This window comes from Hoplias malabaricus, chromosome 9 (genome assembly GCF_029633855.1).
Source record: "Hoplias malabaricus isolate fHopMal1 chromosome 9, fHopMal1.hap1, whole genome shotgun sequence".
NCBI classification, from domain to species: domain Eukaryota; kingdom Metazoa; phylum Chordata; class Actinopteri; order Characiformes; family Erythrinidae; genus Hoplias; species Hoplias malabaricus.
The window spans coordinates 29,227,670-29,252,091 of record NC_089808.1 but is presented as its reverse complement, the minus strand read 5'-3'; the positions used below and the strand labels follow the sequence as shown (position 1 = coordinate 29,252,091).

Sequence of the window (24,422 nt, the reverse complement as noted above, 5' to 3'; positions counted from 1 at the left end):
ATCTGGTCAGGCATGCACAAATGCGTGCACATGTGTGTGTATATGTCCTACACATTTCTGCATGTCTGTTATTGTTGGCTGATATGGCAACACCACAATATCACAATACTTGTGGACATTTAAACAAGCAAAATGCACTAGCAGTATGGTACTATACAAACAACCTTAACTGAAATAAAATTAGAAATGTAGTCCAGACTCAAAAAATGTTTTAATTTCAAAATTAATATGCAGGATAAATGTGTTAAAGATTAAAAGCAGATACATGTAAATGAATAGCAGTAACATTTTAAACACAGACTTCCTAGCTTAACTACAATTTATGTACCATATGGCTGGAGACTGAGAGTTCCATTCTGAAACTTTTAGAGTGTTAAGATACTACATCAACTACTTTAATTTGAAAATGGCAAGGAAATGACACAGGCCCTTTAAGGATACCTGACTATCCAAAAGAGGGAAATAATTGCTGAGTAAATGTGTGCGCTCATAAAATGTATCCTGAAATGCAACCATTCATCTTCAGCAAGAACATCCTGGACCAACAAGAAGCCTCTGTGTCTGAAATGTGCAGGCAATGGCACGCTTATATTAGTAGCACACTGTTCTGAGACAGAACTGCTCACTTCAGCCCTACTCTACCATCTTGTGGACAAACGATCCAGCCCTAAAATTTATGTCACTACAGAAGTATTTTACATTCATTATGTATGAGTGCAAATTTAGTACTGCGTAAAAGGTAATGTCTAGAACTTGCAGCTGTAGTTCATTTTTTACCTGCTGGAGATACAACTGCGTGACCCTGAACTGGATAACCGGTTACAGACAGTGAATAAATGAATGAATGAATGAATGAATGAATGAATGAATGGAGATAAAATAGGAGTAGGACTGATAACCACTTTAAGGGCCAGAATACACTGACAGAACAAACACAAACTAACACAAAGATTCAAATGTTCCTAGTTTTTCAGAAAAAGAAGGTAAAAATAAAATGATCTACAAATCGCATTTCCAATAAAGTTGGAACACTTAAACACATAAAAACAGAAATGTGTAATTTATTAATTCCTATGAAAATGTATTTAACCAACATAAGGACAAAGAAATTATTTTCAGAGATTTCAATAAAAAACCTTTTGTTGATATTTGTTAGAAACTGTTAGAAAAGTTAGAAATTTTTGCCTGTAACTCTAAAAAAGATGGGACAGAGGCATGTTTACCCATAGACCACACCACTTTTTTTTTTATTATATATTTTAATCATTTGATGCTAATCATTAAAGATGCTAATCACTACAGTTTTGCAAGTGGAATTTTTGGTCATTATTGCTGTATACAAGACTTTAGCTGTTCAAATTAAAATAAATAAATAAATCAAATAAACATATATTTTTATAGCGTTTTTTGCAACTGATGTTGCAAAGCAGCGTTACATAATTTGTGTCAGAACAGATAAACAACGTGAATAAGTAAGCCCGAAGGGAGCAAGCTAAAGGGCAACAGTAGCAAGGATAAACTCCCTTGAGACCAGGGGAAGATTCACAAGGGGGCTCATCCTCCTCTGATCAAAATGCTAATAAATATTAACAGTATCACTAGTTGTCTGTCATTATGCTGCAGTGTAGTTATATTACGAGTAAGAGTGATGAAATTAATTGGTGTTTAGGTAATAACAATAACAACAACAACAATAATAATAATAATAATAATAATAATAATAATAACAATAATGGCATCAATCTGGGGCAACTCTATCATCACGTTTAGTAAGAACTGATGAGCAACAACTTAATTTTGCTTGCAAAGAACTGTTGACGATTATACAAATTTGCTTACCCATATAATGATTCTTTTTTTACTCTTATACTACCCCTGTCATAACACTTTGGAGTGTGTTGCATGCATCAAATACAAAACTTTTACAAAAAACAATCAAGTTGGTCAGTGAACACAGAATAACCAAATTACATATTTATGGGTTTTTTCTTTTGGCATTTTACAAAATGATTCAACTAACCAAACTTGTTTGTGGTTTTGGTGTATTATGGTCTTAGGGTGTCTAATTTCTCTAATTAGCTATCTTACAGTCTTGATGTAGTTATTGACTGACAATAAATTATATACTGCACTAATCTGCAGGCACATACATTTGCAATCAGAATTACTCAACACGCATTGCAAATGAGGTTTCTCAGCAAAATTTATAAACACAAGGCAAAACAAACTAACACATTCACTCAAACACTCACACCTATGGACACATTTGAGTAGCCAATTCACATATCTACGTGTGTAGTGTATTTGGACCATGGGAGCACCCGGAGGAAACCCAGGCAGACACGGGGAGAATATAACTCCCCCACAAACAGTCAACCGGAGCGGGGCTCAAACCCACAACCCCAGGACCCTGGAGCTTTGTGACAGCGACACTATCTGTTACACCACCATGCTACCCATAAACCAATTAAAGAAAAATTTAAATAGCTGAAGACAACTAATATGACAAGTAGTTTCTCCACACCCAACACAAAATTCAATTTTTAATAACTACTGAACTCTGAGAATTATTCAACCACCTCATGACAAGCATTTTTACTACTTAGCAGAGCACCCTTTTGTTGTAATGAGCTGCTGCAATGTTATGCACAGTTACTGGCAGCATTCATAAAGAATCTTAGTGGATTCCTCATGGGCAGTCTCCAGACAGGCCTCCAATTTACTAATAATTTTTTATAAACTAAAAACTGCAATTATCTAATTACCTTCCTATTCTAATTTACACACCGTTACAGATGATTTAATAGTGCTTGGTGAAGAACAATGTTGAGCAAGTGTTGAAGATCCTGTTGCCTTTTCCATTCAAACCCTTGAAGCCAGGCTTTCAACTTTAACAGCCACACCAAAGCTTTGTAGCCAACAGAATGCCTTAAACAAACTGTCTGTATCAGACAAATAACACCATGCTATGATCGACACCATGCTTTGTCTCCAGAATGCATGCCCAGGGCCTGCATTTATGGTGAGTTAACAGGTCAAATGTACAGTATGTTGTGGTAATGTAAAGTAATGTGCCATAGAGTTTATCATGAAAACAGCAAAATATTCCATGCACCCATACCATTCTGCAATCTTCTAAAAATGTCAGGATGCGTCAAAATGTGTTTATATATATATATATATATATATATATATATATATATATATATATGCATGTATGTATGTGTGTGTGTATTTTGCATTTAATATTTTTGTACATCTATGTATGGAGAATTGGGTTCTGAATTCATTTTTTATTTTTATTGTAGGTATGTACATGTGTGTACCTGGCTTGGACGTGCAAGGTGTATTGTTGCAGCTTTGCTCAGGGGTTGGTGTAGCTGTTTTCATTGCAGGTGAAGAAGCTCGTGAAGATTTCTTTGAGTCCACAGTGACCTCAGGCTTCAGCTCAGGAATACTCCATTTTCCATTTATGTGCTCAAACTCCTGAACCTGCATACCCAGCACAGCAAGCAATGATATATACTTACAAAGTTCAGATTCTTTTTTCTGTAAATTGTGTTTAGAGAAATATTGTACTTTTTGTCAAAGATAATGGCAAGTAAATAAACATTTGTACAATATTTTTCAGATGCCACCCTACCATTTTTGTTAGCCAATTTGCGTATGCTCAATTGTCCCCAGTCTCTCCATCACTAAATTATACCAAGCTGGAAAGGTGAAGGCAACTGCCCCCTCCACATAAAGCCAGCCACCACATCTTTTCAAACTACTCCATATGTCGAATGTCATGGAACAGCTCTGCATGCTTGGAAGAAAGCACATGGTGCCCAATCCTGCTGCAGGCTTTGAGAGATGTTTCATTTAATATTTATTATAAAATACAAAAAAATAACTTGTCATAGATCTACTCACAGAGAATGAATTATTATTATTATTACCATTCACCATCATTCAATTGTAAAAAGGATCACAGAAATGTTTAATCTCACTAATATCTACAGTGGAGGAAATAATTATTTAATCCCTTACTAATTTTGTAAGTTTGCCCAGTGACAAAGATATAAACAGTCTATAATTTTAAGAGAAGGTTTATTTTAACAGTGAGAGATCTAAGGAAAATCCAGAAAATTACATTGTATAAAATTCATCTGCATTTTGCAGAGAGAAATGAGTATTTGATCCCCTACCAAACATTAAGAGTTCTGGCTAATACAGACCAGTTAAATGCTCCTAATCAACTCGTTACCTGCATTAAAGACAGCTGTCTTAAATTGTCAACTGTATAAAAGACACCTGTCCCCAGACTCAATTAATCAGTCAGGCTCTAACCTCTCCAACATGGACAAGACTAAAGAGCTTTCTAAAAACGTCAGGGACAAGATCATAGACCTGCACAAGGCTGGAATGGGCTACAAAACCAAATGCTGGCTGAGAAGGAGACAGTTGGTGCCACTGTAAAAAAAAATAATGGAAAAAATACAAAATAAATGTCAATTGACCTCGAACTGGGGCTCCATGCAAAATCTCACCTTGTGGGCTATCCTTGATCATGAGGAAGGTAAGAAATCAGTCTAAAACTACACGGGGGGAACTTGTTAATGATCTAAGGCAGTTGGGACCACAGTCACCAAGAAGACCAATGGTAACACATTATGCCGTAATGGATTAAAATCCTGCAGTGCCTGCAAGGTCCACCTGCTCAAGAAGGCACATGTGCAGGTCCGTCTGAAGTTTGCCAACGAACACCTGAATGATTCTGAGAGTGATTGGTAGAAGGTGCTGTGGTCAGATGAGACAAAAATTTAGCTCTTTGGCATTAACTCAACTCGACGTGTTTGGAAGAAGAGACTATGACTATGACCCGAAGAACACAGTCCCCACTGTCAAGCATGGAGGGGGAAACATTGTTTTGGGGGTGGTTCTCTGCTAAGGGCACAGGACTACTTCACAGCATCAATGGGAGAATGGATGGAGCCATGTACCATAAAATCCTGAGTGACAACCTCCTTCCTTCTGCCAGTACATTAAAAATGGGTCGTGGCTGGGTCTTTCAGCAAGACAATGACCCAATACATACAGCCAAGTTCAACAAAGGAGAGGCTCAAAAAGAAGCACATTAAGGACATGGAGTGGCCTAGCCAGTCTCCAGACCTTAATCCCATAGAAAACTTATGGAGGGAGCTGAAGGTCTGAGTTGCCAAGCAACAGACTCAAAATCTTAATGATTTAGATATGATCTGCAAAGAGGCGTGGACCAAAATCCCTCCTTACATGTGCGCAAACCTCATCAACTACAAAAAAACATCTGATTTCTTTGCTTGCCAACAAGGGTTTTGCCACCTAGTATTAAGTCATGTTAAGACTAGAGGGATCAAATACTTATTTCTCTCTGCAAAATGTAAATGTACATATTTTATACAGTGTACTTATCTGAATTTCCTTTTAGACATCTTGCATATCTCTCACTGTTAAAATAAAACTACCCTTAAAATAATAGACTGTTCATATCTTTGTCAGTGGGCAAACTTACAAAATCAGCAAGGGATCAAATAATTATTTCCTCCACTGTAGATCTTTCTGGATAAGCGATTACAGATAATGAATGAATGGATGAATGTAGATCTTTCTATCCAGTCCCAACAAATCTGTTGGACTCTCCTGATAACCCTAAATGGAAACTGAATTGAGCTTAATGCCCCTAGATGCAAAATGTGTCAAACCTTCTTCTTCACCAGGCTCATGACTCCTATGCGGGTCAATACAGGCTGCCTGCACAGTCCCTCCCTTGGCACACCATCCGCAAACGTCTCAGAACCATCAGCTACTGGCTCACACAAGTGTCTCATAAACAGAGATACATATGCTCTGCATTAAGAACAAAAGAGAGATAGGGGAGATATTGAGGGAAAAGAAAAAAAAAAGAAAAAAAAAACATGAACAGTAAAAAAACAGAAAATCAAGGAATAGACAGAAATATGTGGAGAAGGGAAAAAGAACAAAGATTTAACATACACAATAATAATTAAAAGTTTACTTTATTCTTCATATGACTTTCATATGGTTTAATTTTCTTCTTTATGCTCACAAATATTTCTTACTTGAACTCTTTTTCAGTTTTGCCCCGCAGGTCTCGTACCAGCCACTGGCAGGAGAAAGCATCCTGAGCAGGCATACCCCACCTCATTACAGCATTCAGGAAGGCCTTTCTCTGACGAGTATTGAAGCCCAACACCTATAATACACATAAAACACACACGGATTAGTTAACTACATTAATGTGCATGCAGTTGCACATGTTGCACAAATGTTATATTTCACACAAGGACAGCTTGAATAATTTCCATAATGACATCAAGTTCTGTGATCCTAGAGGGTGCTACTTCATAGCCTTGGTATAGGGGTCACAATTTCTGACAGCTGCCATCAGAACTTGTGACCCCCACTGAATCTCCATATAAACCTTATAAACATGCATGTTGAAGTACATTCATGTAATTAATATTCAGTGGGTCACAAATTCTGACAGTGACCTATGACCGCCTCACAGCATCTGAATTCCATATTAATGCACAGCTGTTTTAAACCTTGTAGTGAGCTTGTTTGCAGCATATAGAAATGGGAAACTTTTGATTTTTGGGTGGGTTAACAGTGGATGAATTATGTGAAGAGATTGTCCAGATTAATATATTAATTAAATTTCAGATTAATATAACAGCAGTCCTAATCATTAACTGGGTGTTTCGATTAGTGTTTAACTTCTCAGGTTAGACTGCTTAGCCACCAGAGGTTACATTGGTGAAGGAATGGCTATTGCAAATACTACTTTATATATGTGATTTATGAACTGAACACTGAGGTTTAATGTCACTGCTCAGTTAAGCTGATGCTACTCAGCCAGTTACTTGAGCTAAAGGCTAAAAACACAGCCCAAGGCTAGCCCTATACTTCCTGCAGCTTCTCCTCTAGAGTAAGAGTCCCTTCAGAAAGAGGACAGAAATGTAAGTATTTCTACTCAACTAAAAACACCATGAATATATGTGAACATATTATGTTTAATGGAGTGGCTATGCATCGCCCTCATGTTGGTTAGCAACAGTGCTCGCCATTAATGTGCTTGCCACACACGGTGTGGTGGAAAAATACTTTATTGTGAATGACTGTTTATGAATAAATACATTTATGAATTAAACATTTGTGTGTTTTATTGCATTTTATGATGACCACCATTTTATAAAAGCAGTAAGCCACAAGAGCCTTCCAAATGAAAAAATTGCAGTAACGCACATCCTCTCGTGGCTTATTGCTTTATTAAAAGAAGCAACAGCAGTATTCCTACATCCAGTGTAAAATCTTCTCAAAAGATTTCAGACTGTTTTTGTAGCACAGGGCAACAAACTGCCTATTAATTTAATGTATTATATAGTCGGAATGCAGAAACATTTAATGAACTGAAGCTGAAACGTCTGAAGGTATTTTCACAGAAATATATGAAAATGCAACTTAGTTAGCAATGTTCTTTCAGTTAGCTGTTTTAAGAAAAGTAAAATTAAATAAAAAAATGAAGGACTTTGTAAATCTGTTGATAAGTTGCATTTTGAAAAGCAAGAGCTATTGTTAAATGGCTGCTCCATAATAGGTGTTGATACTACTGCCTACTGTTATGTATAAAGGACCTTTAAAAAAGGTCAAGTGTCTTTTGCCAACAATGCTACCAAATGTTAAAGAGTAGTCCTGTGTCACCTCAAGGTTGCCTCCCACTCTGGCCAACAGAGGGGGCAGTGGTTTGTCCTTTTCATTTCTGATCTGCCTACGGGACTGCCTTCGGCCTGTAAAAGGTAGAAACAGCTAGTGAACGACTTTTTTAACAAGACATAATTTTACATTTGCATTTCTAATAACCACCAAGTTGATTTGCAAACATTGTCTATTTCAGTTTCACCAGGTTCATGGATATTCATACAAAAATATGCCAATGTATGTTGACAGAATCACAATATGGGTTAGTACTAACTAATTAGTAGCAATCAGTGTATTGTTATAGACCTAAAATACATTTGGTTATAGACATAAAAGACAGCTGGTTTCTTCACCTTCAGGCCTCTCATCAAAATCTTCATCCTCTTCTTCAGAACCCACAGAGTATTCAGACTGGTTGTCTGAGATATCAGCATGCCACTCTGAAAAAGAAGACAGGTAGGTCAGTGGAAAAACCTAGGACAACACAGTCTCCTCAACTTGATTTTATAAGAGGGTGAGGGTGTAACGCTTCAGTGCTTTTTTTTTATTAGCTCCTTAACGTTAAAGTCTGAAATACGTGTATATAACCGTTGAATTGGGGCAAGGAAACACAAAAGCAAAGTTTCTAGATTTAAAAAAGATTCACTAGACAAAAAATGTCCAACGGTTCAACGTCCCTGTTAGATTCACATAACAAAAGGCCAACTGGACAGTGTCCCTGTCAAAATGTTGAGTTCAAAAACACCCTGGAACAACAATAAATAGATACAAACCTAAGGCATGATGTCTCCTGTGGTGTTGAATTTTTTTTCGTATTCTAAAATTCTAGGTAATTTTTTCCTAATTGTAAAGAGTTTTTTTATTTATTGTTTAGTGTTAATAAACCTTTAGACATTAAAAAAATACTTCTAAATTTAAGTGAAGAGAAAATGGATTTGACCATACTGGCCAGCCAGTGATGCAACTGTGCACTGTTGTGTGCATGTGTGATGTGCATTAAGGTACCTTGATCTTCCTGGGCAGCGTCGTTGTAGTTGACCTGTTTGCGGACTCTTTTTCCTTTCCCCAGGTTTCGGGCCAGGTCTTCCTGCTGCTGTTCATAATGATGCCTCAGCAGCTTCTCCCAGTAATCTGGGTCCACATTCTCCTCCTGCTTAATAATCTCTCTCTCAATCTCCTCAATCTGCAAATGCACATATATACAAAAATAGATGAAAACTACAAGCATACGGAAACAATATGGGAATTGTATTTATCTTTCCTGGTTATTAACCACATACTTTGTCATCTTCACGGACGGTGTACTGAGCTACTTTGAAGGAGCTAAGGTACTCATTCATGTTTTGCATGTCTGTGTCATCCGTGGCGTCCTGGCTACGGTCCAGCAGACGCTCAATAGCAGCATTGTCATAGTGGATCACACTACTGTCCTCATCTTTATTCTCCCCTGCTTGACACAGACACACACATTCACAGAAATGATGCATTATCCAGACACTGCAATATCTACAATTATAGAGTGTAATAAACCAGACATGTTTAATTGTCACAAGGCAGAGAAAACATCATGGCAAACTTACAAAGCGTAAATCATAAGCTTAAAATGTTGGCTTAACAACATGATCATAATATTAAGACACTGCTGATGTGTGCTACATATTTTTGCTATCACGATTTTGTTTATTTTTTAAAAAGAGCACTTTGTGAACACTATGAGACAGATTGACCAGAAATGACTTTTACTGCTATATTTATATTGCCTTGTAAACTTTCATTTTTTCTGTCTCATTATTGTGTATAGTGTTACTATTTTCTTCCATTTATAAATATATCTTTTTTTTCTCACCCTCAATTTCGTCCTTGAACAGTTCCTCTGTGCCAAACTTCAGGATGTCATCGAGTTCCTGTTTGGACATAGAGCCAGCTTTCGAGCCCAGTCCTGGCCTGACCACCAGGTGTGTCAGCATCATCTTACGCTTAGCCACCTGAGTAATACGCTCCTCCACAGAGGCACGGGTAACAAAGCGATATATCATCACTTTATTGGCTTGACCAATCCTGTGGGCTCGACTGAAGGCCTGAGAGTAATAAACACAGAGAGAAATAAATATTTTGGTTTGTTCCTTCACCTGGATGTGATCGTAAAGACAAACAGATACGATAAAACGCTTTAAGCCTAGATTTGTTTTTACATATGTTACAAATTAATTTATTTTTAAATTACAATATCTTTAACATTTAATTTCATTATAGAAAATAAGTGTCACAAACCGAAAACTAATCTGCATCCTATACCTGAATGTCATTGTGAGGGTTCCAGTCAGAGTCAAAGATAACGACAGTGTCAGCTGTTGCCAAATTGATGCCCAAACCTCCTGCCCTTGTAGAGAGAAGGAAACAGAACTGAACAGCTCCCGGAGCTGAGAGAGAGAGAGAGAGAGAGAGAGAGAGAGAGAGAGAGTGTGTAAGTATCTTATACAAGCATATGGTTGACATTTAATAGGACTCAGATATTCTCACCATTGAATCTGTCAATGGCCTCTTGTCTCAATGCTCCTGTGATTCCACCATCAATGCGCTCATATTTATAACCCTCATAGTCCAGGAAGTCCTCTAACAAATCCAGCATCTTCGTCATCTTATGTAAACAAATACAAATTGTAAATGAATATGAGTTTTTTTAATTGTCATCTGCATGTGGAAACCCTAGCATGATTTACCTGAGTGTAAGAAAGCATAGACCTGAGAAGGAAGATTATAAACAGCTCATGTAATTATTGTACCTGAGAAAACACAAGTACACGGTGGCCTTGCTCTTTCAGTTTCCTCAGCATTTTCTGCAGCAGCATTAGTTTCCCAGAAGCCTTTGTTAGGCTAGCGCCCTCATATGCCCCACTTGGTGTCTTTGGGGACTCCTGTAAAGCACACACAAACAAATATACGTAAACATCATCTTTTTTTTTCATCTTACATTATTAAGTTTCTTTCAAATATCCAAAGAAAAAAAAAAAAAGAATACAGGAAAGAAACACAATTCTTTTGTGTATTCTATCTCACAACTATGTAATCAATATTGTAATGTTAAGTTCCAACACACGGTGGAACCACTGTTCAAAAAGATTGCTTAACATATAAGGCCATTAACTTATAATTTATGAATCATTAACCCATCAAACTCTTTTATTTATTTATATAGTGGAACATGTACTATAATTTCATGTCATTTAAGCAGGAAACTATTTTTTTTATTTAAGAAATTAAAATGCCAGTTTATCTCAAGTAGCATTTATGTTACAATTTACCACTGATTAATAGGAAGTATTTGAAATATGCTATTGTGTTTCATGTCTTCATCAAGCCCACACACTCAAACTTTTTTATTTATAAAATGAACTCTCAGCCAATTTAGTCACAAAGACATGCTGATATATGCATCTCTACAAATGAGTATTCATCTCACCATAGCGGCAACGGGAAAGAGGTAGGGGTGATTGCAGCACTTCTTCAAGTCCATCATGATGTTAAGCAAAGAAACCTGGTTCCCTCCTCCTTTAGAGTTTAGTGCCTCAAAGTTCCGTGTCAGGATGAACTTGTAGTATTTCCTTTTCACACAAACACACACACACACACACAAAGCTTAAACAAAACCACAATTTCCAGCCTTCCTCTTTCACCTTCTGCAGTTTTGCAACATTTGCACAGCTTTAATCTTCACTCTTTTTACTCAATAGTAAACACAGTTCACAGATGACAGAATATATATATATTTTTTTGCTCAGTGTTTTCAACATGCTCTCACTTCTGCATGGGGCTGAGCTCTACACGGACTATTAGCTCTGTTTTAGCTGGCATGTTCTTGAACACATCAGCCTTCAGACGTCGAAGCATGTGTGGGCCCAGGAGGTCATGCAGCTTCTTGATCTGGTCCTCCTTAGAGATGTCTGCAAACTCCTCCAGAAAGCCCTCCAGGTTACTGCAGACAGAGAAGGGGTTAGCTTGTTATGTTTGTATTCTGTTATCCTGACAAACCAGCATGAGAATATACTGTGGTAGTTGTATGTGCATCAGAACCTGTATATGACTGTGTTACGGTACATGTCCATTTGCATTTCGTCGAAATATCTGCAGATTTCATGCAATACGTGGCAGCAGTGCACTTTGTGCACAATCAGGATTTTGAGGTAAAAAGTTTCATGTAGTAAGATGTAGCATATCTAGTTAAAATAGGAAGGAACATTTTAAACCAATTTTTGTAACATGCTAGACAGCAAACTGCTAGTGAGACTCATAACTATTTCATCTATTGTATAGTACCACAACAAAGTCTGATATGGTTGTTTTACTCCTCTTTCATGTTCACAGCAGAAAAATATTAAAAGCCCACCAGAAAGTTCCAGCATGGAGAAATGCAGCAACAAGAAAAATGTAAGTGGAGGTGTACCATTAAAAAGTGTGAATGTGTTTTTCCTCACTTGAAGCGATTGGGTGTGAGGAAGTTTAGCAGGTGGAAGAGCTCCTCTAAGTTGTTCTGAAGGGGTGTGCCTGTTAGCAGCAGTTTATGGTCAATCTTATAATCATTCAATCGCCTGAAAAACTGACAACATACACACAAGCTTCAGATTTTACAGTATAGGCTTTCACACACTTTGTTCTTCCAACAGTACACAATCATACACAGTCACAGACAAAAACACACAACTGACATACAAAAATGTAAATACCTTGGATTGGTTATTTTTGAGGCGGTGAGCTTCATCGACCACCAGACAAGCCCATTCAATGGACTTCAGGGCTGTCTGGTCTATGGTCACCAGCTCATAGGAGGTCAGCAACACATGGAACTTAATGGGAGCTTCTTTCTGAGAGACACACAGAAAAAACATACAAACATTAAAGTAATTTATTTAGCAAGTTGATCATTATAATTAATTTAATAATTGGTGCTTGTTGAGGTGAATCCATAATATTCCAGAAACACTGCAATGCCTTGAGTGTCTAGAAAAGCACTATATAAGTCTAATACTCATTAAAGGCAATGTTCACAATGGTAATAAAAAAAAAAAAAACACTTTTATTTTTATTATAAAGATGCTTCCTCAACATTTGCTAGCAGGTATGCTAGGATTTATCTCCCTCGGCTAATGGCACAGAGAAGGCATCTGTTGTTCTTTTAGACAACGGAGAGAACTCCAAACGTTCAAAAGCACAAACCCAAGATGAAGATATTGCTCTATTCCTGCTCCACAGGTGAATAATTAGGACTTATTTTTTTGCTGTTTCTGCAAATATCTGCTTGGAATTACGTCTAAATTTGGGACACGCATTATTGAATTGAGTTAAAAATGAAACAAATTAAGAGAAAATGGAAAAGTTAAACTTTAGCCAGTCATTTTTCTTCTCAAACACAGGGTTCCACCTAAAAAGATGAAGAGTTTGGAACATAAACAAATTGCGCTTCCCCACAATTGTAGATGTCCCCTTTAAAGTTTCAGAAATCCACTATAATCCCAGAAGATGAAAATTACAGGAATGCTACAGAGTACAGATCAGTTATCCTGCTATTTGATTTCTATTCAACTTTCTTACCAATTTAATTCTTGCCAATTCCACCCATTAGCTAGGACCACCCCATTAGCTATGACTCTAACAATCACACAAAATGCCACCAACCTGGGAGGGTATGAGCAAGCACATACCTTCTTCTCAGATACATGAAGCTTCTTTTTTAACTGTTGCTAAAACAAACTCACTTAAAAGCTGAATGCTTTTGGAGGGCTATGTTAACATTATTCATTAATTCATCATTGTCAGTAACTGCTTATCCAATTCAGGGTCATGGTGAGTCCAGAGTCTACCTGGATTCACTGGGCACACCCTTCACAGGGCGACACACTCACACCTATGGACACTTCTGAGTAGCCAATCAACCTTAACAAGGTGTGTTCTTGGACCGTGGGGGGAAACAAGAGCACCCAGAGGAAATCCACGCGGACAACACACCAAACTCCTCACAGGCAGTCATCCAGAGCAGGGCTCAAACCCAGAACCTTGGAGCAGTGTGTCAGCAACATTACCTGTTGCGCTACCGTGCTGACCTATGTTAACATTACAGTCCACCCTTATAGCTAACAGACCCCACATTCTATCTAACATTGTGTGGGTAAGTTAAGGCCAATTGAACAAAGTGTAGAGAGCAAGTATGGGAAGGAAAATGCTGATAATCTACCTACAGAAAAGAAGTTGAGTATCTGGTATCCTCATGTAGGACCCAGGGACCAATGTGGACAAACACAGTGTCCAACACTGGAAGATGTTCTTCATGAGGCAGCTGAAGAAAACTGAACCTGCCACAGGCCATGATGATCCAGTTCTGCATACCAACCATGTCTATCCTCACATCAGCCATAAGCACCTGGTTTGGCTCTTCAACTTAACAAGAACAAGCCAAATGCCAGGACATAATCAGAGCAGACCACTGAATACAGTCTGCCAGTGCATCAGAAAATCTACAACAGCAAAATTATTACTCACACTTCTTACCCTGTATATTATCTTATTCAGCCCTCTGATTTGTTAGAAAGTTCAGGGTTATCAAAGTCAGCACAGTCAGACACTCAAACCCACTCTGGAGCCCACAAAATACTTCACCAAAATGCATATCTGAACAATGTTATAAAAATCCATTTCAATCTTTGTTTTAACACAATAACTCTTTATTTTGTTCCAAATGCATTTCAGACATATCATCATATAATAGACTGTAATAACTGTTTATATTGTGCAGATAATATTCTGCTTATATGTACACATTCATTTTCTGTTTCTTTCCCATACTTTTTCTACTCACCCGTAGTTTGAAGGCCTTTTTTCCACCTTTTACAGCTGTGTCATCAAAGGAGAACTCATTCTCACGGATGATGGCTCTGCTGTCTTTGTCTCCTGTGTAGGTGACAACATAGAAGTCTGGAGCCCACATCTCAAACTCCCTCTCCCAGTTAATGATGGTAGAAAGAGGTGCGCTCACCAGGAACGGCCCCTTCGTGTGACCCTAAGGTGTTGAATGGAGAAAAGCACAAATGTAAAAAAATGTATAAGACTGAAATCTGAAGTAAAAACTAAGGAATTGATATTGTACCAAAATATTAGAGAGAATAGCTGTTTTTTTTTCCTCAACTACACAAATGTCTCTCATGGTTCACATCTGTTGATACAAAAATTTTTAATATTCATGTCAAAATTCCAGCAAATTAAACATATTCATAGGACATGTCATTGCACCAATCATGGCATGGCTTCTTAAGCACTTTTATTCCAATTGGCCGAACTAACACTGAGTAGAGTGTGCAACTTTCTTCAGCCAACTCAAACTCTCGACTCCTGTAGCTGCCACTGTTGAAATGAAACTTTGACTATATAAATAAGACCTCTATGTTTCAACCAAAACAGTGTTAACATCATAGAAAACTGCACTGAGTCAGGATTTAACCGATCATATCATACACAACATACCGTACAGATCATATGATGATGTTGTATACTTCAAACAATACAACCAAAATCCGTAAACTACGCCAAGTTTTATCTGTTGAAGTTCAGTACAGGCTGAAGAATTAATTATTTGGAGTTCACTCCAAGGGTTTCGACATTCAGATTCAGAAGTTGATTGTGACTCATTGACGCTCCAAGTAGAAGTACCCACTATTAGGAGCAAAATATTCATCTATACTTCTAACCATTTTGACAAACGTTAGATGACTAGTTAATTTTCTAGCACCAAATTAAATTAAAGAGTGAAAAATGACTCCATAAAACAGATTAAATGAACAATCAACTCAATACCATGGCAATGAACGCACCAAATGTTCAATTGGAAAATATGAGCTTAAGAAACCATTCCATAATAGGAACAGCCACTATACCTTTTTACATTAACAGGCTGAATTATTTTAAATCTTTTTTACCTTAATGTGACACCGATTAGATTTTTTTCAGGGCTGTGAGGACATGACAATTCAATCTTTCAAATCAAATTTGACTCACGTTCATATGTGGTACTAGCTCAGATATGTATGTTTTGTGGGCGTACAACATGAATGTGAAAGGTCAAATCAGATTTCAATTGTCTATCTGCCTGTATGCATGCACTTAGTGCTGTATTCATCAGCAAGCACTGGCAGCGGCATGCAAGCCGTGCCTCAAAAGGGCCCAGTACTATACTGTACATACATAGTGCACTGCGTGAATCATGAAACTACAGCTTCTGCACCAAAATAATGCTCTGAATGTTAGCAAAGGATCCATGCAGGTGATAGCTGAATATAAATGCATTTGCATTAGATATGTTGCATAGTAGTGTGCTCTGGCCTTGCGCCCAGCGATTCCGGGTAGGCTCCGGAGCCACGCAACCCTGAATTGGATAAGCAGTTAAAGACAATGAATGAATGAATGAATGTTGCATAGTACATGGGTGTAGAAACCATTATTCAAGGTCCTACATCCTCTATCATTTGGGCTTAGGGACATTTTTTAGTTAGCGTGTAAGACAGTGGTTCTTAAACAAGGGGTTCAACTGGTGACTCCAGAAAAAGCCAGTAAATATTTCAGAGAAGCCATCTACAAGTGGGTCTGTTTCTACACAACGCATCTACATGCATAAAACAGAGGAGAATGAGAAAATCGTATGCACTATCAAGAAGAATATAAGGTACGGCTTAGTCAGAAATGAACTCGATCACCCACAATGTGTGCCTTTCAGGTAAAAATGAAGAGGTGTCTTTAAACAAGACATCAAACAAGCAGCCCACAGTGCAGGTCATAAAAAACAGTTTCTGCAGTCATATAGTACGTTGTATGTCTGAAATATTTTATTAAGCTATAAGATTCACGTTTTTCTGTCAAGTTAATGTGTAAGTACTGCCTGGGTGTAGTAATTTTTGTTTTATTATCTGTGATGTGCACTATGCAGGGAGTATAATAATATTTGATATGAAGCACCTATCTCTCTACCAAATGAGAGAGATGAGCAGAGCTGTTTAAAAACAAGACCCAGATAAACTGGTCAAGGTTCTATACTTACATTTCTTTAATTTTATCATCTAAACAAGGTCTACAAGTGTTGAGAGAAATAATAAATAACTTAAACATCACAGTTTTTGAGTTGTGTGTCTGAGTAATGTAACTAAGGAACCAATATGGTGGCGACAAGACAGTGACATTCCCTGCAACCCATGGATTTATAATTTGAACACACAATGGTGTTTCGAAGTTTTCTGCTGTTTATGCTGCTGGTCAAACCTAATAAGTACATCTGAAAGAAAACTTCTTCTGTCTAAAAAAATGAATGAATTATAGGTGTGTTTAAGCATTTTATTAACAAACTATCACTTTTGTATTTAATGATTTTGGCAAGTGCTCCAATAACCAAAACATGTATCTGGCAATACCTCTTTGAACAGTGAATAGAGAAATACGATGGTCTGAATTGTCTTGCCCAGACCCATCTCATCAGCCAGGATGGTATCGGTGCCCTGAGCCCATGAAAAACGTAACCAGTTTAGGCCCTCCAATTGGTAGAGATGCAGAGTGCCTCCTGTCACCGTCACAAAGTCTGGCTGTTCTTCATATTTAATAGTGGGCTACGGAAAGAATGAAAGATAAACAAATATTTAGAGAGAACCAGGGAATACGGAGACCTGAGTTAGGGTTAGGTTTGCTGACACTTAATGATCAGGAGAAGAACTTAATTATATATCAATAGCTGGATGAAGATACTGATGTATGTATGGTTGGACAGTTAAATAGATCCCAAAGGTAAAACGGACATCTCCAAGGAACTGGTAAATAAACAGAAGTTTTTTCTATGCAACAGTTATATTTCTAAAACTGCACACACAAAAAGATAAAATATTTAAATAAAATATACTGAAAACATAACAAAGAAATGCAAAATCACTGAATATGTGACCTACTGCAGCTGGCAGCCACTTGAGTCATGGCAGAAAATGGAAATGAAAGATAAAAAAATGGAGAAAGCTATCGACAAGGGAGCTGTTTAGGTTTCATACTCACATCAGTAACAGGAGTTCCAGGAGCTTCATCATTCTCCTCTCTCCTCCTCATACTCCGTGGCTTTTCTGGGTCCTCCTTCATTACCTCCTCCCTTTGTGATACAAAAAGACTCATGGTTTAATTGCTTAATAAACACATTCAATTAAGAAACACCCATTAGAAATTCAAGATCCAAGACTTTATAGACCTTTTGTCATATGAACAGGTAGTCTGCCATGTTTGTACCGTAGTGTGTACTGTCTCACAGATGCTGCTGTGATACTAACCCTGCTTCCAGAAAAGCTGTGATTTTTTGTAAAATGCGATAAAAGCAATAGTACGTTAATATTTTGCTAGAACATTTATTTTAATGCAGCACAAATCTGGGCATGCGCATATTCATTTTGCACAGCAGCAATGAATTTCTGTGAGTGCTTCATGAATAGTGTTCCCAGATTTTAAATTAAAATAGCATCTTCAGAAACAAAGTTCAAACGGATATGTGGACGGGAAAGTCAACAGAGTATTCACTGTGACAAGACTTAAATCCAGAAATCTAGTCCACAGCCTAGTTATTGGGAATCTCTAGTTTAACAAACTATACTAAGCATTATCAGCAGGTCAGATGTCATTAGTAAAGTGGAAAAAGGTAGGTGGTTCCAGATGTTTATGAGTCTCATTCCCTGGGAATAAAGGTTGTCATGGAGTGTTCTGGCACCTATTCTTCAAGTTATATTTAATCATACTTAGTACAATTTTTCTCAACACAATATTTTAATCAACAAATACAGAAATATTAGGAGCCGCTGGATATATTTCCCAAGTTCTACATTACCTGTGTCTCCAGTAAGCTGCTTTATGAATGCCAAACTCTGGGATGTCCAAGTCATCTCTTTCCCATGTACACTGATCATAAGTTAAGTCTCTCCACTTCACCAGATAGTGGTAATTCCCCTTTTTGTCAACACTAGACATAGAGAAGCACACAATATGATATTTGGAAAAGACATATCAATAAATACTGTCACATGCATGAACAAACATTGAAACATTTTGCAAGCTGTTTTACCTGTGGTTAATTATCCTGTGTACCATCATCCATTCTGGCTTGATGCCATAGCGGTAATACTTTTCCTCTAAGATGGCATATTGAGGGTCTTTGGCTCGTCGTTTCTCACTTTTTCCAGAATCCTCTTCTCCTCCAGATCCATAGTCCAGACTGGGCGGCTCATCCATATCAGTCTTACGCTGATAGTTTCGGAACATCACAGAATGGAAGATCTCCAACTTAGAATAGAAAGAAACAAGGAAAAGAAAATTAATTATTAATTATTATTTTATTGTTAAAGTTATTAACAATATTGTGTTTTTCATATATGCTTTTTATTCATTCTTTTTTGTGAACTTTACACTACATGCTTAATATTCACTCACTCATTCATGGCCACAATGGGCACTACTTCTCAAATTCTCACTGACAGTTAATTGCATCTGATACCTTGTGTCCTTGTTAAACCACAGCTTATTAAATTTCCTTTATGTAAATTTATTTTCTGCATGGTAACAAAATTATATAAGGATTCATTTGTTGTAAATTCAGAGTAAGGGTTAGACAATAGACAACTCTTATGCCATGGACATACTACATGACTTACATATTTTACACTACACAACTACTTGCAATCAGGAGTTTAATAGTTTTTTGGTTTGCTCACTACATGACTGATCAACAGGGTCATAAATTACACACTTTTTTCACCAGTAGGGACCCCTAACAGGTCTCACTGGTCTCCAAAAACAGGGTTTTCTGTAAAAATACACGCAAGAAGTGATGCATTGCTATGTGCAAGACATGTTTTTATTTCTTCCCCAATACAGGGGTTGGACAATGAAACTGAAACACCTGTCATTTTAGTGTGGGAGGTTTCATGGCTCAATTGGACCAGCCTGGTGGCCAATCTTCATTAATTGCACATTGCACCAGTAAGAGCAGAGTGTGAAGGTTCAATTAGCAGGGTAAGAGCACAGTTTTGCTCAAAACATTGCAATGCACACAACATTATGGGTGACATACCAGATTTCAAAAGAGGACAAATTGTTGGTGCACGTCTTGCTGGCCAAGACAGCAAGTCTTTGTGATGTATCAAGAGCCATGGTATCCAGGGTAATGTTAGTATACCACCAAGAAGGATGAAACGCATCCAACAGGATTAACTGTGGACGCAAGAGGAAGCTGTCTGAAAGGGATGTTCGGGTGCTAACTCGGATTGTATCCAAAACACGTAAAACCACGGCTGCCCAAATCACGGCAGAATTAAATGTGCACCTCAACTCTCCTGTTTCCACCAGAAATGTCCATCGGCAGCTCCGCAGGCTCAATGTACACGGCTGGGCTGTTATAGCCAAACCTTTGGTCATTCATGCCAATGCCAAACGTCGGTTTCAAGGGTGCAAGGAGCGCAAGTTTTGGGCTGTGGACAATGTGAAACATGTATTGTTCTCTGATGAGTCCACCTTTACTTTACCCTACACCATAGTAATAAATTATTGTGGTCTAAAACCAGGTGTTTCAGTTTCATTATCCAACCCCTGTAGATGCCCAGAAAAGAGCTATGAAACTTGTTTTGAGAAAATTTGCAGAGAAAGTACACATAAGAAATGATAAGGATAAAAAAATGGGTAAAGACATAGCAGCAGGGATTATCTATACTGCAGAGAGAGTTGGAATATTTATATATAAAATATATAAACTTAGCACAAAACATAAGGAATTTTGTGTTAGGTAGATTATTTCTTTGTTGTAACAATGCTTCTTGGCAATGAATCTTGTACCTTTGGAAAACCTGTTCATTTCTTTTTTAAATGGTGCCTCATTTGTAAGGAACATGCATTTGTGGGATGAGCAGTAGAGCTGAGAATGTGGGTTGTGCCTATGAAAAACTTGCCAAATCCTCTCTGCCAATGCCAAACAGCTTTTTCTGCCATTGACTTGTTTCTTCAAACTTCAATCAACTAGTCCACCAAACACCAAACAAGACATATTGGCAATTTAACAATTTATTCATTTAACAAACAGGAGCCTCTGAGCCTCCTCATGCTGGTCACCAGCCTGGTCTCACACTGCTATGGGATGGCATCCCATTCTTCAACCAGCATTTGTCACAAGTCAGCCAACGTGGTAGTGTTGGTTACTCTGGCACAAAAAGCACGCCCAAGCTGATCCCACAAGTGTTCAATGGGGTTGAGGTCAGGACGCTGGCAGGCCATTCCATCCTCTCCACTCCCAAATTCTGGAGGTAGTCTCTGATAAACCCTGCTCTGTGGGGGTGAGTGTTTTCATCTCGGAAGATATAGTTCAGTCCCAGACTGTGGAAATATGGGATTGCCACTGGTTGAAGAATGTCATATCGATATCTCTCTGCATTGAGATTGCCTCCAATGATGACAAGCCTCCAGTGAGGGAGATGCCGCCCCACACCATCACAATGCCTCCACCAGAACATGTTACTCTATCGGTGCAGTAATCAGCATAGTGTTCTCCGCGTCTTCTCCACACTTTGACCCTGTGATCCAACTGCCGTAGGCAGAATCTGGACTCATCACTAAATAGTGCTCCTCCACATGTTCAGGTTCCAGTGCAGTGTTGCCGACACCAGAGCAAACTGGTATGACGGTGAAGGGCAGTAATGGCAGACCTCCTTGCAACCTGATGAGACCAGAGATTGGCTTCCCTATTGCAGGGGCCCTATCCAGATCAGCCAAACATTGAATGCCAATTCTTGAAGCAGACACCTATTGACCACTGTAGCAGGGCCCATGCTCACAGGTGCTGCCAATCAGGTGCCAATAAAGGGTTACCAGAAGCTCAAAACAAGTGTCAATAGCAACAGTGAAATAAGCTGTTTGGCAAAGGCAGGAAAGATCTGGCAAATTTTTCATGGGCACAACCCACATATTCTAATGCTCTACTGCTCATCCCACAAATGCATGTTCCTTAAAAATGGGGCACCATTTAAAAGTGAAATTAACAGGCTTTCCAACTGTATATCATTTTTACCAAGAAGCATTGTTACAACAAATAAATAATCTACCAAACACAAATGTCCTTACTTTTTGTGCTAAGTTTATTTTTGCTGTAAAAAAATGCAGCTGCCTGTACTTATTACTAAAAATCTTGTGAGTATGCACATATATTCTTATAGAAAACACATTGCTGTTCAAGTTCAAGAGTTTTAATCACTGCACTCACTGCCAGTCACAACACTTTCCACACTACCAGAGTTAGAGAGGCTGACAGGTACAGAAATGAAGCTTGCTAGATGTTTGTCAGGAGTTTGTGAGACATCAGCGATCACTCAGCGAGACCTTGGGTTGTGTCTTTTTTCCAGCAGTTCACACATAGCAATTGAGCCAGTGCCGAGTGAACACCAATATGCTGCTAACATCAGAATTTTGTAACCAATCTCCATAAACAGCCAGCAACCAGAAAATCAGGGCTAAAATCCCAATGTGAACCTGGCACTGGAAAAAAATTATATTGATATAATTCAAATCTTTACATAGGGAACACATTTTGCACAGGGTATTTTAAACATCAATAAATGTCATGATATTGTCATATTTAGAAATATAATTCTGCATTTTCTTTCTGTACTAATCAGTACTAGTCAAAATCCATTTCTTCATGTATTATATACACCATCCTCCAATACAACCAGCAATATATCTCCTCTGCACAAGTAAGTCCATACATGTGGAATGACTTTTTTGTGGTACACACACACACACACACACACACACCTGAAGTTCAGTGATCCATGTACAGTGCCAATAGGACTGCCCTGCAAGCTTCACAAAGAACTCTCTCTCTGGACGTCCTTTCATAGGGGGAGGGGGTGGAGCATCAGGTGGTGCGTCAGGTGGAGGAGGAACAGGCACTGGGGGTGGGGGTTCACCCCATCGCCAGTGTAAGATCTTCTGTACCCTACCTTTGATAGGTGGACACTGCAAGAAAGACAGTAATTTTAATATATGGCAAAATAACACTATGTATCTTAAATCCTTATCTTACAAAATCACCTCTGAAGGTATTTTTGGAGAAAAACTAATGGGCACCTGTCACAATAAACAATTTTTGAAAATGTCCAACAAACAAAACATAACAAATACACCTTCACAAATTCTTCATTGTAGGTGATCAATTCAATAGTACACAAACAAATACAAAAAACATCATATTTGCAGTTTTGCTACAGTTGTGATAGTGAATATGGTTCCATAATATATTTACACATCTGTATAAAGAAAATGTGAAGCCAAGGACGAAGTTTTAACATTCACAAATCGGCATGGGCATTCATGCAATGAGAGTTGCACACCTGTAGAACATAGTCTCACAAGTACTTTGTTTTTGGTTTATTTTTCTTGGATATTTCCCTTGTCAAAAGTGATTTGTGCACCTGTAGAGCCAGGAGGAACCCTTTTGACCTATCAGGTTTCAATGGGCTTCAGTGTCAAATGCTACTGGATGATGTCACCTGGTTTTGTGACAGACTATCTCCTACAAATATGGAGGACAAAGAGGGTCCATGTATGTTTTCAAATAGAAAAATGGGAAACAACCTGTTATCTGATTTCTGACTGAAATAATCACCTGGAAATAAAATCATGATTGTACTCTGTGTGCTTTCTGGGGCTGTGCTCTGGGAGGCTCAAGCCACCTTCACAGTGCTCTTTCTTCACAGACCTGCTGTCTGTTTTAACCAGAACAACGCCAGAGCTATAGAAAAATGGATAGAGTCAGGAAAAGACTCATGGTTAATCCCTGGTTTACAGCAGGTTCAGGTCATAGTGATATAATACACTTGTGGAATTGATTTTTTTTTTTGTTTGTGTACAACTGGATATAATTGGTATAACCGTTTTGTTGTATTTGTGGGAGAGTGAAAAAGACCTACCTAAGTTTGTAACTCCTAAAGCATTTCTTTCTGTGACTTAATATTTACAAACACACACGACTGTTTCTGAAACAAAAAATGTGTCACAATGTGCCTAGTTGTTTTTGTCAAAAAATACCTTCATACTCACCTCTAGTAACAAAAGCTGCAAAAAGTACTTGATATAATGTCAAAGAAGCCACCACTCCTCTTCCGCTAATTTGAATCTTAAGCAATTTAAATTAGTTCATATAGCCTACATGAGCAATTATAGACTAGCAAATTTATTTATTTAACTCAGTGTATCCTCTGTGTGGTGTTGAATTGGTTGTTTCTCTATGTTTTGGGCTTGTCTGAAGCTAAGCAGATTTTGGTCGAGGTGTTTTTTTTACTTTATCAGACATTTTTAGATGTAAGCTGAATCCTTGTCCACTGGTTGAGATGTTTGGAATCCCAGCCAACCCCCTTTCTTGTAAATCTCGGGTAACTTTTCTTTTAGTTAAGAAAAGTATTTTGTTGAATTGGAATTCCTTGTCCCCTTCCTGACATTCTCTCTGACTTAAAAATGTTATGTTGTTTTTAGGTCTGTAGAAAATTAAGTTCAGTTTGAGGGGCATAGCTGATGGCTTCTGCTATTGCTGGCATGATTTTATTAACAATTTAAAAAAAATTAAGGGATCTTGGTACAGACTGAAGGTC

General features: G+C 37.9%; 1 protein-coding gene across 4 annotated transcripts in view; it reads right to left on the bottom strand.

Annotated features, from left to right (window-relative positions):
- Positions 1 to 24,422, bottom strand: part of chd3 (chromodomain helicase DNA binding protein 3) — a 57,426-nt gene that overhangs the window by 20,213 nt on the left and 12,791 nt on the right. For all 4 annotated transcript variants that reach the window (XM_066682001.1, XM_066681999.1, XM_066682000.1 and 1 more), the window contains 21 exons: positions 22,588 to 22,791; positions 18,857 to 19,074; positions 18,623 to 18,754; positions 17,809 to 17,899; positions 17,184 to 17,375; positions 14,588 to 14,788; positions 12,462 to 12,599; positions 12,213 to 12,334; positions 11,540 to 11,713; positions 11,201 to 11,342; positions 10,524 to 10,655; positions 10,261 to 10,378; positions 10,036 to 10,160; positions 9,587 to 9,818; positions 9,021 to 9,187; positions 8,746 to 8,923; positions 8,094 to 8,180; positions 7,744 to 7,829; positions 6,102 to 6,235; positions 5,724 to 5,868; positions 3,327 to 3,492 (listed from right to left, as the gene is read on the bottom strand). In XM_066682001.1, the coding sequence (XP_066538098.1) occupies positions 3,327 to 3,492; positions 5,724 to 5,868; positions 6,102 to 6,235; positions 7,744 to 7,829; positions 8,094 to 8,180; positions 8,746 to 8,923; positions 9,021 to 9,187; positions 9,587 to 9,818; positions 10,036 to 10,160; positions 10,261 to 10,378; positions 10,524 to 10,655; positions 11,201 to 11,342; positions 11,540 to 11,713; positions 12,213 to 12,334; positions 12,462 to 12,599; positions 14,588 to 14,788; positions 17,184 to 17,375; positions 17,809 to 17,899; positions 18,623 to 18,754; positions 18,857 to 19,074; positions 22,588 to 22,791 (3,184 nt within the window). The remainder of the gene's footprint in view (positions 1 to 3,326; positions 3,493 to 5,723; positions 5,869 to 6,101; positions 6,236 to 7,743; positions 7,830 to 8,093; positions 8,181 to 8,745; positions 8,924 to 9,020; positions 9,188 to 9,586; positions 9,819 to 10,035; positions 10,161 to 10,260; positions 10,379 to 10,523; positions 10,656 to 11,200; positions 11,343 to 11,539; positions 11,714 to 12,212; positions 12,335 to 12,461; positions 12,600 to 14,587; positions 14,789 to 17,183; positions 17,376 to 17,808; positions 17,900 to 18,622; positions 18,755 to 18,856; positions 19,075 to 22,587; positions 22,792 to 24,422) is intronic.